Below are 20236 nucleotides of genomic sequence, written 5' to 3'. Positions count from 1 at the left end.
GGGAGCTCCCCAGCCTCCGTTTACTTGTTGCGTAAAGAATACTGTGTTAGCAATTCTATTCTTACTGGCGCCTATTATCCATGTTTTAATCTAATTGTCCCATTTTTTAATTATTTTTGGTGGAATGCTGAAAGGGAGGGTCTGAAATAAGTATAAAAATTTAGGTAATATCATCATTTTGTAAGCCTTCAACCTTGTTGTAATGTTCCAATTCCATTTTTTCCAGTCAATAATTTGTTTACTTATTTTTTTCCATAGTGGATTATAATTTATCTGGATTATATTATTTAAATTTTTAGATATGTGAATGCCTAGGTATTTTAACTTCTTTCCCCCCAGTTTCACCCCTAAAGTAGATTGGGCTTCTTTTAATTCCTTCCAGGTCAGATTTTTATGCAAGATTTCTGATTTTTCAATATTAATAACTAGGCCTGAGATCGATTCAAATTTTTTAATTACTTTTTTTACTGCCTTTACCTAGTCATCCATTGTGCCTATCAGGACCATCGCGTTATCTGCATATAAATTAATTTTTATTTCTTCTCTATCTATCCTATACCCTTTAATGCTTTTATCTGATCTAATTAAGTTAGCTAGAGGTTCTATTGCTAGGGCGAAAAGTAGAGGAGAGAGAGGGCAACCTTGTTTGGTTCCACTTTTTATTTCGATAGTTCTGGAATTTGATCCGTTTACTATTATTTCAGCTTGATTTTCTTTGTATAATTCTCTAATTACCCCACAGATATTTTTCCCTAAATTACACTTCTCACACAAATTGGCCAAATAATTGTGATTTATTGTATCAAATGCTTTGTAGACATCTAGTTTTATTAAAAGTAATTTTCTTCTCTCTCTTGTTGCATGGTCGATTACATTTACGATATTTCTAATTGGGTCGGCAATCATTCTTTTTTTAATAAACCCGTACTGATCTTCCTCGATTAATGTGGGCATTATCTCTCTCAGTCTGTTTGCTATAATTTTCGTGAATATTTTATAGTCCACATTACTTAGCGTAATAGGCCTATATGAATTAGGGTCAGTTTCCTCTTTATTTGGTTTTAAAATTGTTATAATTTCTGATTTTTTCCATGTCTCTGGAATTATTTTATTTTCCATAATTTTATTATATAAGATTTGTAAATTAGGAATAACTTCCTTTTGAAAGATTTTATAGAAATTTGTAGTGAGCCCGTCGGGTCCTGGTGATGAGTTAATTTTTAGGTTTTTGATTACCTCCTCTATTTCATTGCTAGTTATATTTGAGTCCAATACTGCTTGAGAGAAAGTGTCTAATTTTTTGTTAAGTATTCCTTCTGAACTCACTGTATCCTTGTTCATATAAAGCTTTTCGTAATAATTTGCCATTATTTCCTTTAGGTCTTCCTCTCTTGTTTTTATTTGCCCATTCCTGTCTTTCAATTTGATTATCTTTGCTTTCCCTTGTTTCTTTTTTAAAAGATTTGCTAACTTCTTTGTGTTATTTATTGAATTTATTTGAAAGTCATTCTTGACCCAGATATATTTTTTTGTAACTTCAATTTCCTCCAAGTTTTCTAGTTGTTTTTTTATCTCTAACCATTTTTCCTTTTTCCCCACCGTTTGATCTTTTTGAAATGCTTGGAATGCTTTTTCTTCTTCAAGTCTTAATTTTCTAAATCTCTCGTTTTCTCTTTTGTTTATGCCCCTCTCAATTGTTATACATTTACCTCTAATTACTGCTTTAAAAGCATCCCAAACTATACTTTCTTTCATTCCAGGGGATCTATTTAGGTTAAAATATTCAATAATTTGGTCTTTTATCCCGTTTCTATCTGTCTCTTTATAGGCAACTTTTGGATTAAACCGCCATTTTTTCACTGTATTTTTAATATAATTGCCCAATTTTAAATAAAGAGGTGCGTGGTCTCCTGGCCATTGTTTGCCCACCATTATTTCTTTTATTGGCATTACATTATTAATCCCTACTAAAAAGTAATCTATGGTGGTGAATGTTGAATGTCTATGTGAGAAGAAAGTGGGACTGTCAATTCTTTCCCCTATTCTATTATTAGCCTCTATTAGGTTCCACTTTCTAAAATTTATTTTACATTTTGCTTCTTTCCCTGTTCCTTTATTTATTTATTTTTCGTATAATTGTAAGTTCAGGTCTCCTCCTACTATTATATCTCCTAACGCTTGTTTCTTTATTTTTGTGCAGATTTTATTTATGAATTTGACCTGTCTCTGATTTGGGGCATACACACTTGCAATAGTTACTTGGCTGTTATTTATTTTGCCTATTATCATTATAAATCGGCCTTCAGTATCTTTAATTACCTTTTCTAATTCAAAATTTAGATTATCCTTTATAAGTATGGCCACCCCTCTAGATTTATTTGAACCCCTCGATTCAAATTGTAGTTCCCAATTTCTCTCATTTATCAATTTGGATTTATCCTTTTTCTTGTGTGTTTCCTGTAGTAATGCTAGATGTACTTGATTTTCTTTTAATAATTTTGATAGTTTGACTCCACCCTTTCCTGGAGTGGGCCAGTATTTCCTTTTTCATTCCACCATCAAGCTTTCTATCAGATGGACGTGAGAGAGAGACTTGGCTCTAAAAGCCCTTAATTGAGTTACCTCTCAGCACCAATTCTAAGGTTCTTACCCTTGAGACTTATGCTTCATGTTCAGGCCAAACTGGACGACGTTGAGGAGTCTCAAGCGCCTTCAGATCAGTTCTTTGGCACCAGAGGAAGACAGTGTCTTCAAACATAGGCCATTTGGACTGAGGCTGGGATTGCTCCGGCATTCACAGCCATTGAGAAAGAGGGACCTGGAAAAGCTTATCAGCTGCAGAGCTCCTTGGACTTAAGACAATCAGAGACTGTAATGTATATTTTCCTTTACCCCTTTGAAACTTCCAGCTTATTGCCTTAAAGGGATAACCTTTTGAAACAATAAAACCAGTTTTGAGTTATCTACAGTGTTTTGATCCTTGGGAGTTCCAGCTTCCCTAAAGGAGGGCAAGAGGCAGTCCCCTGGGGAAAGATGACACGTCCATGCCTCTTTCGCTAACCCCAGGCGCGACGACACAATGAACATGTGCTATATTGATAGCACTTTGGGTGTGACTGTGAAGCTCATGATGTAATGCCTAATGTCATGATGATCAATACCTAATTGATGAGTCTCCACAATAATTGTAATTGGTTTTTAATATTTTAATGCTTAATGTTTATTTAATATTTGTTTGTGTTTGTGTGTCTCATGTGATTGTAAAGGCATTGAATGTTTGCCTATGTACGTAGGTAAATGCTGTAATTTGCTCTGAGTCTCCTAGGGGAGAAGGGCAGAATATAAATAAAGTGTACTATTATTATTATTATTATTATTATTATTATTATTATTATATTATTATTAGGATGTGGTGAACGCATACTCCCTCCTGGCCCAGTCCTTGCAGCCAGGCCCACAACGTGGCCCCAGGGCAAAAAAGTTTGCCCATGCCTGTTATATAAGGACGACAAAAGAATGCATCTTTCTCTCTCCTATGTGACTCAGTGCGAATATCTGTCTATGCTGTATGTGATTGTTTGCAAGTACAAGAAATGAGGATCTGCGAATCCTGGCTGTATATTTGTACATAGTGCAACAGTGAAGATTATAGCCTCCAGATATTTTGGATGAAAACCTGAATCTATGAGTTTACTAAACAGTGTGTAGATAAGGTCAGATGCTGGCAGTTGGACAGACGGGGTCGAAGCATGTTTCTGCTGGTCTTTGCTTGCTTTTGGGACACTTGCTATTCAGCTTGTAGTAGTTCAAGGAGGTCATGATTTGGAAACTATAAATCACTTCATGATCAGCATCCCGGGATATGTTTTTGGGGGTGGGAGCTGGAATTGTTAGTAAAATATATGTTTTCACCTATTTATTCCTTCAGACAAGCTGATGATCAAACTATGATTGTGCAAATTATGGTTTAATGCTATTTAAAGCAATACCTGCATACCACGAAATCATGCATTTGGTTTATGTATAGGCAACATAGCCAAATAATCCCCAATGGTCCAGTGTAGCTACAGAGCAGAAATATATAGTGCACCTAGTTCTAAATATTATTTAATATTACTACTTTAAGTCAAGCGAAAGTACGACATATAGTGCGTTTGCTATGATTTAAAAGCATCTAGGCCAGTGGTTCTCAACCTATGGGTCCCTAGGTGTTTTGGCCTACAACTCCCAGAAATCGCAGCAACTTTACCAGCTGTTAGGATTTCTGGGAGTTGAAGGCCAAAAAATCTGGGGATCCACAGATTGAGAACCACTGATCTAGGCAAATATGAAATGCAAGAGAGACTTACTGAAAATTTATCTTCATTATTCCATAGTAATGTCAGAATACCTCTGCGACTTTCCAGCTTGGTATAGTCCCCATATTTCTTAATATGGACCATTTTATTGTCAAATGGCAGTTGCACACTGTAAATAAATATGTTGTTCAAATTTAGATCAAATGTTGGAAAGTGCTGCTTTCATGGCAACGCCTCAACTGTCAACAGGAATCTGCAGCTTCAGGACTACATCTACCAACCATAGATTTAATTTTGTTTTAATATATGTATATCTGTACATTTTAAATTGTATTGAAATGCTTTTAATGTAAGCTGCTTTGAGTTTTAATGTAAGCTGCTTTCAATGTAAGCCGCTTTGAGAGAAAAAGTGGGTATAAATAAACATAGTACAGTAGAGTCTCACTTATCCAACACTCGTTTATCCAATGTTCTGGATTATCCACTGCATTTTTGTAGTCGATGTTTTCAATAAATCATATTTTGGAGCTAAATTCATAAATACAGTAATTACCACATAGCATTATTTCGTATTGAACTACTTTTTCGGTCAAATTTGTTGTATAACATGATGTTTTGGTGCTTAATTTGTAAAATCATAACCTAATTTGATGTTTAATAGGCTTTTCCTTAATCCCTCCTTATTATCCAACATATTTGCTTATCCAATGTTCTGCTGGCCTGTTTATGTTGGATAAGTGAGACTCTACTGTAATAGTAATAGTAATAGTAATAATCTAAACCAAATATTGTGTATAATTGACATAATTAATACCATAAAATAGTAGAACATAAGAAATGACTGACATTTTAGAATAAAATCTTCAAGTGCATAATCCACTGAATAATCAATGAATAATCTTATTTCTTTTATGGCTCACTTACTATTTGTTTTTGACAAGAATTCTGCCATCTTTCACTGTGATTACATTGCCATCTAACACAATCGCTATTCGGTCAATCTTTCCATTCTTGTTTCGAGTCATTTCAATGTTGAACTCTCTTCCAGACTCAACACAATGACGACAGAAAGTGAATTTGCAAAAAGACTCAAAAGAGAACACACAATTGTCAAAGGTTTTGTACAATCCTTTGCCCCATGTGGAAGCTTCACCTAATGGGAAAAAAAAGAATGAAATGAGTAGATCCAATGTGCCATGTGTACACTCTTACGACCTTATCACATTAGCCACCAGAATCGCCACAAATCGTGGTGAATCAGGTGGTGCCGGCTGGGGGGCATGTGGAAACCATCACCCCATGGCCTGCATTGCTTGACTTACTTCAAACCCCATCCACAGGGGGAAGCATCCGCTGCCTGGCCACCCCCCATTGATCCGTATGCAACATGAGAAGCCTCCGATGACAGCATACACTGGTTCCTCTCCGTTTGCACCAAGGAGCCCCACCGGAAGTAGCTCTACATCAGAGGATGGGAGTCGGCGGGCTCCATGGGGCAAATTGAGAGGAACCAGTGTATGCCGCCAATTTTAAAGCCATCTGTAAGGTCATTAAGGAGTGTAAAAATCTAGAGCATTTTACTTGATATCCAGAATAACAATTAAAGACTTGGGAAGGCGTATGTTCACATTCTTACCTAGTGATTAAACAGACCCACCCATCATGATACTAGCAAGATACTAGCAATAGGAGTTGTAAACTGAAACATCTCTGCTCTTCATAAAAAATTTACCAAGAAAAGGAATGTCTCTTTCTGAACAATTTTTTTAAAATAATAATAATAATAATAATAATAATAATAATAATAATAATAATACTTTATTTATACCCCGCCACCATCTCCCCGTGGGGACTCGGGGCGGCTCAAAATATTTAACACACAAAAGCAAGGTAGCTTTTTTTTCCTTCCAGTATACAGATTTTCTTCTCTTGAAATCGACATTACAAACATTTAAACAAGGGAGGGAAAAAAGGATCTTGGAGAAGGGATTATTTCCATGACATACACAGACATAGGAGAAGAGCTATAATGGGCAGGGAAATTCTGAAGATGAACAGTTTAGAGATAAACTGTTAATTAAGCATTATTACTGAAAACCCTAATCGGCTCCATTCATCTCCACAAATAAATTGAACATATATTATTCTTGGTTGCTTTCAGCTGCTGTCGTAAGGTCTGAATCCCCCTCCACCTTGTTTCTGGCTCAAACAAACATATATCATCTTTATATCTTTACATCTTTACTGCTAACACTAATTTATTTATTTTATTTAGGTAAAGGTTTCCCCTGACGTTAAGTCCAGTCGTGTCTGACTCTGGGGGTTGGTTTTCATCTCCATTTCTGAGCCGAAGAGCCGACATTGTCTGTAGACCCCTCCAAGGTCATGTGTCCGGCATGACTGCATGGAGTGCCGTTACCTTCCCGCCGGAGCGATACCTATTGATCTACTCACATTTGCATGTTTTCGAACTGCTAGGTTGGCAGGAGCTGGAGCTAACAGCAGCTGCTCACGCCGCTCCCGGGGTTTGAACCTGGGACCTTTCAGTCTCCAGCTCAGTGCTTTAATGCACTTCGCCACCGGGGCTCCTAAGTATTTTATTTACTTTGTTGTATATCCTGCCCCCTCTCTCCCTCATTGAGGGACTCAGAGTGGCTAACATATGGCCCTCACATTCAAATACATAAAATCAATACATATAAAATCTATAATTCATCTAACAATAACAATACATGGTAAAACATTATTCAAACGAAGTATAATTATATAAAAATATGATCAAAGTAAACAGAATTCCAAAAATTGTGATCCTCGATCTCCAATTTTTAAAAATATCAAGGCAACTTTGTTGCTCGGGACTATTTTATCATATAAAATTAAGCAGGTTCTGCTAGTTATATGGTACCAATGTAGAGCAATAACTATTGTGAGAATTTCTCTGATTTTAATGGTGCAGCAAGGCCTTCAACGCCACAATCTCAAGCCCAGTCATTGCTTCTTGTCTGGCCAGTGAGCAATAACAGAAGTATTGTTTGAGCCAAGACAACAATTACCAGCAATTGCACCCTTTCTTCCCTTCCCGTTACTTATATCTTAGCTGAATGGGGACCAGACGAAGGTTCAAAAGCCCACTATTGTAGATACTGAGTTGGATCTTGTCTAAGGTATTCATGATTCAGTTCCATTGAAAATAATGATTGATTTGTTATATCCTGTATTTCCTCCAACAATCTCAAGATGGCATATAGGACTCTTCTTTTATTTTATCCCTGTAGGCCAGGCCAAGGGTGAGTGTGAGGCGTCCAGTTTTCATAAGTTTCATGGTTGATTGAGAACTTAAACCAGGCATTTCTAATTTCCAGTCTAACACAATAGTCACTAGACAACATTGGCTCCAATGATATCGCTCCAATGATATCAGTGGGACTAAAGCCAAGATAGGAAACCTGTGCCATGAATTTCAATGGAATTTAAATCATTACTACTTTAGTTTGAATCAGTTACAATGTCACATTTTAAATACAAAAATGACATTCAAAAGTTTGTCTAGACACCATTTTCCAACACACTTTCAAATAACTTTAGCAATATTATAACAGAAGATAATCTCTGCCTTCTTTCCCAACACATGCCAAAGTGGGTTATTTAAACTCACTTTGGCGTGGATTTTGGCGCTGTATGGAAGCACCCTTATCCTCAGTTTTCTGTTAGGCTTTTCCCCTTGGTATCTACTAGATCAGGGGTCCCCAAACTTTCAGACTGTTGAGGGGCCGGATTATCATTTGAAAAAAATACAAACAAATTCCGATGCACACTGCATATGTCTTATTTGTAGTGCAAAAACAACAACAACGAAAGAACAATACAATATTTAAAAATAAAAACAATTTTAACCAACATACATTTATCAGGATTTCAATGGGAAGTGTGGTCCTGCTTCTGGCCAATGAGATAGTCAAGTTAATTAGGGTTGTTGTTGTTGTTGTTGTTGTTGTTGTTGTTGTTGTTGTTGTTGTTGTTGTGTGCCTTCAAGTCATTTCAGACTTTGGGCGAGCCTAAGTCTAAAATTTATTTATTTATTATTTACTGCATTTATTTATTACATTTGTATCACACCCTTCTCACCCCAAAGGGGACTCAATGTAGCTTACAAATTATATGTACATACAATATATTATATTATTAGCATAGCACAGTATTAGCATTATATATTACTATATTGAACTATACCACTATACTGTAATATTATTAGTAATATTATATGTAATGTAGAATATATAATTAATATTATTATATGGTATTATTATTAGTATTATATTGTATTACATTGTAATATTATCAATATTATATGTATATACAATATATTATATCATAAAACTGAGGGCAGGGGCCAGGTAAATGATCTCGGAGGGCCGCATCCGGCCCCTAGGCCTTAGTTTGGGGACCCCTGTACTAGATCATAACACCTCCTTCCTCTGCAAGGAAGACATTCAGTTTATTTGTTCCTTTTGCTGGAGAATGAGGCTGCCACATGGGGATCCATCCTCTGTAAATATTGCTGGCCTACTCCCACGCATCAGAACCCATCTTAAGGGGTTTTGTAAACAACTACATGCAATACCTGTTTATATGCTACCTGTTTATGTGCTTCCCTATACTTGGATGAATACACCTAAGGGGATTTGAAACCTCACTAGAGGATCTGCAGTAATGATTCCTGTTTCTAGCATGAGCCCACATTGCATTAGTCTGCTGTGCCCTGCTAGCAGAAATATTAAATATTCCTATAGTATCAGAGAAGTACATTCAATATTTTGTGCAATTTTTTTGTCCAGGTAGCTGAGCACAGTAGTCCAGCAATATTTGGGTGTTTTAAGAATGAGATAAAGAGTGCACAGAGTTACTGAGAAGAGTGGGCTGGCAGAAAATGGGGAAAGGAATGCCAAAATAATTGTAAAGTGAATGTTACTGAAGGGGCAATGTCAAACATTATTTACCTGGATGAGCATCACCATCTTGTTTTGAGTAAAGTGGGGTACTATCTGGGACATGCTCTGGTTTATCTGCAGAATGAAACATCAATAGGTTATAACTATGACACAGATGCCAAGTAATTCCCAAAGAGCAAGTGAACCAATTTGTCTGTCAGCAATGAGTGATTGTCAGAAAGAGCATAGCTAAAGGTCATTTTGAATTTTTAGACAAAACAGGTCCTACAAACTGCTCAAATAACAGAGGACAATATAATGAACCATGTTGCCATTAATACTCTGTTGATGACATAAGTGTCTAATGGGACTTAGACACTTTGCTTTGCTATCTAGGAGGTAACCACTGCTAAAGTTCTACTATAACAGTTCCTTTAATTATTTTCATCCCTTCATTTTGTAACATCATTTACTGCATGCAAAATATGGCTTTAAAAATAGGAAAACAAGTTCTTCTGAGTTTGCTGTCCTTTTAATGAGACCATAAACTAAATATGCAAGTGTTGAAAACATTGCAGTTATGCCACAAAAAAAGGGTAAAGGTATTATCCCTCATTAGGTCACAGGCATAACGTGCCTGGTTAGTGGACAAGTAAATAACTATGTGCAAGATGTTTCTTCAAGCTTCCATGCTTTCTAACATTAAGAGCTTTAACAATGAAAATAGATACTGTTCTGTCACGTGCTTGGCCTGTGACTGATTGTCTATTATATAGGACGTACACTTTACGCCCAGCGGGAAGCCAGGGTGCCTAAAGAAAGGTTGTTGAGGAATTTCCCTGAAAAGATGGCCTTTGAGTCTTTAAAGAAATAACAAAGTCTTTATTGACGAACAAATAATAAATCTTCAAGGAGTCTTGTCCCCAAGGGACAGGCGATTGGCTTTGAATAACTGTGAAAACCCTCTTATAACCTCTCCCAGGCTATCTGTTATCTGGGCCTAGCTGGTCTGGGACCCACTGCCGACCCCAAGTGCGTCTGGGTGCCGAGCGGACCTACCAGCCAAGGCTTGCAGATGTTTCTGTGCTGCTGTTCTGTATCCCCGGCCGGTCAATATCCCTAGTGTTCTTGAAATATGAAGCTTTTTATGGGACGAGCTGGTCTACGTCCTATAGATGAGCTTCCTAAGTGAAGCTAACTTAAAAATGGCTCCTTCCCTCTTAGAGCCCTGAGCAAGGGGTGGAACCCAACTTAATGGTGATTGACAGGTGGCCTGTCCTATGATTGCAAACATTTGCAGCAAGAAAATAAAGTTGAAGTTTCTGGTACAGCTGTACCAGCACAGATACTGTAATATATATTTTAACACCATTACTGTACCTGAAGGTGGTCTTCTCTGTGAGTTCCCTAAAAGACAGAAGAAATAGACTGGTTTCAAAGAAATAAAAAAATAAAGAAATTCTGGCACATGCCACCATGCTTTGTGTTCTACTTTTAAGACTTCCATCCTTCAAATTGGGAGCGTACAAGAGCCTTATTAAAACAGCTCCACTGGTTGCCGATAAGTTGCCAGGCCCAATTCAAGGTGCAGGTAATGACCTATAAAGCCCTAAACCAATGGTTCCCAAACTTATTTGGCCTGCCGCCCCCTTTCCAGAAAAAATCTGACGCAGTGCTCCCTGGAAAGGGGGGCGTGACTTAGAGGGGTGGGCGTGGCTCCTGCTCAAGAGGGCGGAGCTGAGCCTTTCCCCTAGTCCAAGATGCAGGGCTGCAAGGGGAGGTAGGCAGGGCCACATATGGGTGGCCAGGACTGGGATGGGCGGAGTTACGAGCTCTGAGGCAGGGTTGAGCTTCTATCCCTGTCCTGCGGCGCCTGCCAGGACACAGGGGGTGGGGCTAGAGGAGGGGGCGGGGCCTCTTTCCAAGTGCCTGACGGGGCTGGACCTCTATACCCCGCCCCATGTTCTAACAAGTGCCTCAGGGGAGGTATACAGAGGCTCAGCCCTGTCTCGCGCTCTTGGGGAGAGGCCCCGCCCCCACCCCTAGCCCTGCCCTTTAGTTCTAAAAGGCCTCTCAGGAGAAATATAGAGGCCCAGCCCTGTCTTGGGCTCTTGGAAGGAGGCCCTGCCCCTTCTGTACCTCCGCCCTCTGTGTCCCAACAAGCACCTCAGGAGAGGTATAGATTTAAAAAAAACAACAACTATACAGTGATACCAAAGGTAGGGATAAACACTATTTGGTCTTCCATCCTTCCTTCGCGGGGCCTTAAAGTTTATTTATTTTGATTTTTATAGTTCTGGTTGCACTAATATTGTCCAATTAACTCCTCAGTTCCAAGGTTTTCCTTACTATCTATTCATGTAATCTCTATATAAAGTCCAGTCTGTCTTTTTTATTGGCTGACCTCTATGTATTTTTAATAGGAAAGTTAGTTCATCCATATCTCGGATCTCTTCCATTTTCCCCTGTCATTGTGACTTCCAATATTTCGCGAATATGATCCTTGCTGCTGTATTAATATAAGTAAACAGTTTGTCTTCGTTTGAATTAAAGTTTGTTTCTGTTTCTGTCAGCCCCAATAGATAATATTCTGGTTTCATGGGAAATCTTTTTTTGTAATTTTTTTGGGATTCCAAATGTATCATTTGCCAATATTTGTTTGTTTCGGGGCATGTACACCATACGTGATAATACGATCCAATATGATCTTTACATTTCCAACAGGTGTTTTGAGTTCCCTTATACATTTCCCCCAACTTTTTAGGTGTGATATACCACCTGTGGAACATCTTCATCCAATTTTCCTTTAAGTATCATGCATAGATATATTTAATTTTTTTCTTCCAAATTATCTCCCATTCATTCATATTTATTGAACGGCCAATATTTTTAGCCCACTGTTTTTTTTCCTTTTTTTTTGTTTTTTTTTTGTTTTCTTACATCCCCTTTTCTTGTACCCCTACCTACCTAAAATCCGATTTCCTCCCCTTCCCATTTTATGTAAAAATATGGTTTGTATAATGTCTTGTTTGTGGAAAATCTTAATAAAACTATTTTTTTAAAAAAAAGAGAGGTATAGATTCTCAGCCCTGTCTCAGGCTCTTGGGAAGAAGCCACGCCCACTCCTCTAGCTCCGCCCCCTGTGTGTTCAGCCCTGTCTCCTGCATGGGAAGAGGCCCCGCCCCTCCTCTGGCCCCGCCCCCGTGTCCTAATAGGTGCCATCATCGCCCCCCTGGATCGCTCCAGTGAGGCAGTATTCCATTTAGCATTTCCTACAGAATTCAGCAAAAAAGTTACAACTTTCCCTTTTCAAAACATTCCCTTGCTTAAGAGCGAGGGAGGCTTTGTAAAAGTAAACACACTGATAAGGGAAAAAATATATATCATATATTGCAAATAATGGCCTCCAGGCTCTGCTGCCGGTTTGACCTTGACCCCATTATAAACCGAGGGAGACTTTTTCAGCTCAAAAAAAGGTCTGAAAAAACTCGGCTTATCTTCGAGTATATACAGTAATTCAGCATTTCAGCACTAAATTAGGGAGGAGAAACATAAGAAACTAGTGAGCAATTCCATGTTATCTTACCTTCTGATAATGTGCTTTTGTCAGATTCATTATTTTCCAGCAATTCTTCTCCACCACTGTTGATAGATTCTAGAGCAGGGGAAGCAAAAGCAAAAAAGGAGAGGGGAGACATTAAAGCCGGGGTCTTCAAACGTTTTAAGCCGAGGGCAGTCCAAGGCCCCTCAGACTACTGGGCGGGGGGACTATAGTTTGAAATACATTGCACATATCTCATCTGTAAAAAAATTAAATATAATATTTAAAATGAAGAACAATTTTAACCAACATAAACTTACTAGTAGTTCAATGGGAAGTGCGGACCTGCCTTTGGATGATGAGATAGTGAAGTTAATTAGGACTGTTGCTGTTTGTGTGGCTTCAAGTTGTTAAGTCTAAAGCTTAGGGTGGGGGCCGAGTAAATGACTTTGGAAGGCTGTACCCGGCCCACAGGCCTACGTTTGGGGACCTCTGAATTAAGGCTCTAATCAGGATTATATTTCTTTAGGGGTTTCATGTCCCAGTGTCTTAAAAAGAAACTTGATATTTCTTATTGGAAAGTGGACATTTTCATGATCTTCCTGGAAAAAAGGTTTTCTGCAGAGGGATCTAGTAGCAAGACAAGAATTGCCAAAATCAGGAATGAGCAATATATGGTGAGTTCATTTGCAAGCATTTATTCTTCCACTTGTTGGAGTGAAGTACATTGAGCAGCACTGAGTTGCCAAATATTTAGTAAAACAATTCAGGCAAAACAAAGTAGGCCAAGCAACATCCCTTAAACAGTTAAATTATGGCCCTTTCCACACAGGTCCAAAATGTGGGACCTGTCTTGCTTTTACCCGAAGCATCCAAACGACTTCATGTTGAAGTTCATTTATGACCTTATCACAAAGGCTCATAGATTCACCTCGCACTCCACAGCCCACATCACCCACCTTACCTCCTTCTTCATCCCATGAGGGGAAGTGTTGCTGCCCGGCTTCCCCCCATTGAAGGCGAGGCAACATGGGAAGGCTTCTTGTCATTTTATATTCTTAGATTTCATGCTCCCATTTTTAAACAGAACTTAATTGCTCAATGCATTTGATGAGGCCATAGTCCATTGCTTGTTGAGGATTGCTTTTATCTATTTTTAATTTTATTTAAATGTCAGTTTATTATATTGTATGGGACATTGAATGTCTGTCTTGTTTTGGAAGCTGCCCTGACTTCACTTGGGGAGAGAGGGTTGGTTAGAAATATTATTATTATTATTATTATTATTATTATTATTATTATTATTATTATTATTATTTTATGACACAGCAAACAAGGTAGATATGCTGGATTTCATATCACAAAATCACAAGTCGAACACTTCCCAAGTGTCTAGGACTGTGTGATGTATTTTCGGATGATGCGTGCAGATCCCAGCAGGGTGGCCTTTTGCAGCTGGCAGATCGTAATTTTGTCAATGTCTATTGTTTCCAAATTATTATTATTATTATTATTATTATTATTATTATTATTATTATTATTATTATTATTATTTGAAACACAAGAAGATGAGTCCACAGCAGACACTCTGCTGGCTGTTGTATTGGATCACACATCAGACTTCCCAAGTGTCTAGGACTGTGTGATGTATCGGCAAATAATGCAGATCCCAGTAAGGTGGCCTTCTGCAACTGGCAGGAGGTAATTTTGTCAGCGCCGATAGTGTTTAAGTGCAGGCCAACGTCTTTAGGCACTGCACCCAGTGTGCCGATCACCACTGGGACCACCTTGACTGGCTTGTGCCAGAGTCTTTGCAATTCGATCTTTAAGTCATCATATCATATCATGTCAACTTTTGCAGTTGTTTTTCTTCAATCCCGCTGTCCCCTAGGATTGCAACATCGACAATCCATACTTTGTTTTTTAACACGATCATGAGGTCAGGAGTATTATTATTATTATTATTATTATTATGATTATTATTATTATGATTATTATTATTTTGTGTTGCTGCAGCAGCGGCAGGCACTGGTTCACCTTCCTTTTTGGCATGGAGCCTGGCCAGAAGTTCCTTTACATCTTGTAAATGACTCTGTGCCGAAAAGAACGATGAACCAATATACGATGGAGAAAAATCCAGTCTGAGGAAGTGGATGGTTATTTGTGTACAGACAGTTCCTGAGTTACAAACATCTGACTTACTAATGACACATAATTAAGAATGGTGGTGAGATAACAGCAGGTGAGAGAAATCTACCCCTCCCCATTCCTGGAATTTCCCTTCCCTTCATGGGGAAAAAGTGCGTTCACTGAAGCTTTTTCTCCAATACTTATTTCCATAACAAGCCATTTCTTTTTCAAAATCTAATTATCACGGGGACAGAAAGTGAGGTGAGATGTTTTGAACAGGGGAACAGACAGCAAAACAAACACCACAGGGGTGTTAATCCTTCCCTAGGCTATGCAAAGTTTATGGCTGGAGTTACACTTAAAAATGTATCTGTTCTGACTTACATCCAAATTCAACTTTATGACAAACCTACAGAACCTATCTTGTTCGTAACTTTGGGGCTTCCTGTATTTGCTTATTTATCAAATGTGCATCCTGTCTTTCTCCCAAGAAGAGATTCAAGGAGGTTTGCAATAAATTTAAAAGATCAAGCTGAACATTAATTTACAAAAGTTTTGTATAAATCCAATATAACTTAAAAATATAATGAAAGCAATTTAAATATTTACAATAAATTTAAAATATAATTTCTAATTAGGATTTAAAATACAGCCCACCACTTTGAACACAGTTAGAATCCAAAAGTTCTGGCTAAATAAGAACATTTTCACCAAACAGAAAGAAAGCAAGGAAAGGACCAAGCTATCTTCCTATGACAGTGGTTCTCAACCTGGGGTCCCCAGATGTTTTTGGCCTTCCAACTCCCAGAAATCCTAAACTGGCTGGGATTTCTGGGAGTTGTAGGCCAAAAACATCTGGGGACCCCAGGTTGAGAACCACTGTTTTATAGAAGTGAGTACAGCCTCAACGAGATTCTTCTGATTCAGAAAAGTATTAATTCTACATTGTTTATGTAGATCTTATTCTCGTAGATTAAGAGGAGTGTGTGTTGCATTATCTGATGTGGGGAACCAGCAACTATTTTTTCTCCATTGCAATCAACATCATGTTGACGTGGAACAATGGGTTTAAACTATAGGAAAGGAGATTCCACCTGAACATCAGGAAGAACTTCCTCACTGTAAGAGCGATTTGGCACTGGAACTCTCTGCCCCAGGGTGTGGTGATAGCTTCTTCTTTGGAGGCTTTTAAGCAGAAGCTGGATGGCCATCTGTCAGTGGTGTTTGAATGCAATTTCCTGCTTCTCGGCAGGGGATTAGACTGGATAGCCCATGAGGTCTCTTCCAACTCTATGATTCTATGATTCTATGTGTCCACTGGCTGCAGCTATTTCTTTCCTTCCTGGAAACTCACCAGAGATTCACAGACAATAGATCAGAGACCAGCACCAATCCACAAACTACCAATTTGAGTAACACTGAATTTAACAGCGATTTAAAAAATCTATGGGATCAAATGGCCTTATTTCGAACCATTAGTTAACATGATAGACCTTTGGTGAATCACTTTAGACATGCATCATAGTCTCAGATTCATTCCTCAACACCCAACAAGGTGTATCTGCACATGACAAGAGATTTTCCATGGCCAGATAGCAGTGTAGCAGCACATCAGAATGCACATCTTCATTGCCACTGTTCTCAACCAGCCCTGCTGATGTGTCTGGATTCTGGTATGAATGTGCATCACTGTCCAGAGCAACTAGTCCATGATCAGAGAAGGATTGGGGATATCAATCCATCAGTAATGTTTGGAAGTGCAACCAGTATGACATAGCTTTTCAAGCTTTTAATAAGTATTAAAATTCACATTGAATGTTGAACTATATGCCAAGCAATCTACTGTGAAAATAATATAAATAACATTCAAAACACAAAACCAAAAAGCTGTACCCAAATCAAATCCTCTTATTTTTTAATCTTAATTTAAATCCAATGAAGACCTTAACCAAACAAATACATTTTGTCCTTGCATTTGAATTTTGAAGCAGCAGTTGGATAAAACTGCATATCAGATGAGTTCTAAAGAAGAAGTACTACTCATTTAAACAGGTCTTCCATGAATCAGTATTCAAATGCAAGCTGAACAGTTTAGATTATCTCAGGATAGCTGGCATCTTTCACAGATAATTAAAAGTTGATGAATGATCTAAATCAGGGGTTCTCAAACTTTTCAAGTGGAGGGCCGATTCACAGTCCCTCAGACTGTTGGGGGGCCGGACTAGGATGAAATAGTCCAAAATTAGGAGTGTTGTTGTTGTGTGCCTTCAAGTCGTTTCAGACTTAGGTCAACCCGAAGTCTAAAGTTTAGGACAGAGGCCAGGTCAATGACCTTGGAGGGCTTCATCCAGCCCATGGGCCTTAGTTTGGGGACCCCTGATCTAAACAATCTCGTAAGACCATAGGTAAGCAAAGAGACCTCCAAAGACCATTTAAACGGTTTCATAAGACCATAGGTAAGGAAGGGGACCCTCAAAGGCCATCCAGATGATCTCATAGGACCATAGGTAAGGAAAGTTACCTCCAAAAGCCATCTAGATGGTCTCATAAGACCATAGATAAGGAAAGGGATCCTCAAAGACCACCTAGATGGTTTCATAAGACCATAGATAAGGAAAGGGCCACCCAAAAGCCATCAAGACAATCTCATAAAACCATAGGTAAGTAAAGGCACCCTCAAAGGCCATCTAGACGGTCTCATATGACCATAGGTAATGAAAGTGACCTCCAAAAGCCATTTAGATGGTCTCATACGGCCATAGCTAAGCAAAGGGACCTCCAAAGACCATCTAGACGATCTTATAAAGCTATAAGTAAGCAAAGAGACCTCCAAAGACCAGGTAGACTTAGGTCAACCCTAAGTCTAAAGTTTAGGACAGGGGCCAGGTCAATGACCTTGGAGGGTCATTAGTTTGAGGCCTTAGTTTGAGGACCCCTGATCTAAATGAAATGAAGAAATTGGTTGATTCCAATTGCTTATCTACCACATTTAGGTTGATTGATAGTCAAGTCCAATGCTAACCACAGTTTAACAGTTTATGGAGGGTAACAATAGTCCCTCTCTCGTATTTCCCTTGGATTTAAGATTCACGTGTCTAGTCCTTAGCATTGATCCTGAATTGATCTGTTCCCATGATGGCTTTAAGCCATACTTGTGTTCAACTAGCACAATTGCTTTGTTATGATCACATCTGGTCAGTCTGCATTTCAGTAGAACACTTTCTAAAGTCAACTGAGTCACAATATAGCAAGTATCACTCATTGCGTTCAAGACAAACAACTTATATTTTGCCTTAGATCATTCTTGTAATACAGCTGACAAAACACTTATTATGGTAGGGAACCTTTGGGCTTCCATAGATTTTATATTACAGCTCTGCCCGAATGGCCAATGATAAAGTATTAGAGGAGTTGACCAAAATCTCACAACGGCCAAAGTTTTCCAAGGCTGGGTTGTTGTATGTTTTCTGGGATGTATGGCCATGTTCCAGACTTCTGGAACATGGCCATACAGCCCAGAAAACATACAACAACCCTATGATCCCGGTCATGAAAGCCTTCGACAAAACATTTTCCAAGGCCTTTCTTACAAATGGCTTCAGAGGTATCAATGCCGGGGGAAATAACAAAGAGTAAATTGTGTAAGTAACATAAAAATTAATTCCCATTCATTGTCCTTACCTTGGGAATGGCCAATGAACATCAGAACTAGGCACAAGAATGAGCATTTCATAATGATGATGAAGGAATCAAGATGGAGGCTACTTTCCAAAAGAATGATAGTTCCATCTTCATTTGGCTTTTTATAACTTTTGCCTTTTCATTCCCCAGATAGGCTGGACTCCATGAGCAAATAACTGATTTGCATGCACCATGAAGGGCTGGTTTGGTGGCATTTTACTGGACCAGCTCAAGAAATGCACATCTGCTTCCCATTCATCATTGTCCTGTTAGGCATTGACATCATGCCAGTGCCACAGCGTTCTTTTCCTTTGGACATGTCCTGAGCCTCAAAGCCCTTGGAAACTCAATAAAAACAACTGAAATTAACAAAATAGGAACATCAAACACCTGGTCTGACACTTTCAGGAACTTGTGCTATAGCATTTGAAACCGGCTTACTTTGAGTCCAGCAAATCCACTACTGTGTACTTTTGTCAGGCAATGGTCTTTATAAATGTAAGACTCAATCATTTCCAGGTTTGGAACAAATACAGGGAAAGATTCTACAATAAAACGCCTAGCTGGATCTTGCCAGGGGAGGCCTATCAAAAAAGAGAAATAGCAAGGGAAAAATGGTTAACCTATAAGCAGCTACTGAAAAAAAGGACAATATTTGGAATTTAAAACCATTAGAAGTACTTAGGAAAATAGACGAAGACCTTACTTGGTTTCAATACAGGCAGAAGACAAGAAAAAAGATTTTATGGTGCAAGAAACTACATGGGACAAGATAACGACAAGTGAGAAAAAAGTGTTAAGAATCCTATACCAAAAACTTCTTGAATGATATACAGAAAGAGAAGGGGTGAAAGACAATATGATCGAATGGGTGCAAGACATAGGTCACCCTATCCTGTTAGAGGACTGGGAGAAATTATGGAGGGTCAAAATAAAGTATTCAAGATCAATAAAGGTGAAGGAAAACTGGTATAAAATGTTTTTCCATTGGTATCTAACTCCCACACATTTGGCTAAATATTACAAGAACCAAAATAAGAAGTGCTGGAAGTGTGGCTATAAATTGGGAACCTTTATCCACACGTGGTGGGACTGTAAGGATGTGAAAAGATTTTAAGGCCAAAATATGATTTTAAACTGGAATATTACTTGCTTAACATAACAGATTTTGAGCTAGGGAAGAATAAAGATATAATTTTATTTCATATAACCCTAGCAGCGCGGACACCTTTGGGCCAGATGTGGCGCACTAAAGACAATCTGACCTTAGACTCATGGATTATAAAACTAAGGAAATACATGGACATGGACTCAATAACATTTCTGCTGCAAGAGCAGAACAGAAGACACAAGACGAACAGGTCACCAGTAAAAATCTATCTCCAGGAAAAATGGCAGATTAGTTTCAAATAGTCTTCTCTGACAACATTAAAAATGGAAACGGGGCAGGAGGAGAAGACTTTTTTGTTTGTTCTTCTTTTTCTTTTTCAGTTCTTTCCCTTCCGTTTCTATGTACACTTTCTGAAAATATCTAATAAAGATCAGTTAATTAAAAAAAATCATTTCCAGAAAAAAAACAGCTCGAGAACTCAACCAACGTCATCTTGGGATAAATTTGGTTTTCATGTGTTAAAAATGTTCTGATGTTACATATAAGC

At 38.4% G+C, this 20236-nt stretch overlaps 1 protein-coding gene across 1 annotated transcript in view; it reads right to left on the bottom strand.

The window, feature by feature from the left end:
• Window positions 1–18697, bottom strand: part of muc19 (mucin 19, oligomeric) — a 113987-nt gene extending 95290 nt beyond the window's left edge. Inside the window, exons 1-6 of the mRNA XM_062981696.1 lie at window positions 18579–18697; window positions 12813–12881; window positions 10607–10633; window positions 9296–9361; window positions 5223–5451; window positions 4350–4467 (exon numbers count right to left, since the gene is read on the bottom strand). Coding sequence (XP_062837766.1) covers window positions 4350–4467; window positions 5223–5451; window positions 9296–9361; window positions 10607–10633; window positions 12813–12881; window positions 18579–18630 — 561 coding nt within the window. The 5' untranslated portion in view covers window positions 18631–18697. The remainder of the gene's footprint in view (window positions 1–4349; window positions 4468–5222; window positions 5452–9295; window positions 9362–10606; window positions 10634–12812; window positions 12882–18578) is intronic.
• Between the last annotated feature and the right edge of the window lie 1539 nt (window positions 18698–20236).

The sequence above is a fragment of the Anolis carolinensis genome, chromosome 5 (genome assembly GCF_035594765.1).
Source record: "Anolis carolinensis isolate JA03-04 chromosome 5, rAnoCar3.1.pri, whole genome shotgun sequence".
Lineage (NCBI taxonomy): Eukaryota > Metazoa > Chordata > Lepidosauria > Squamata > Dactyloidae > Anolis > Anolis carolinensis.
Note: the sequence above shows the minus strand (reverse complement) of the source record. Positions and strands in the feature narration are given on the sequence as shown.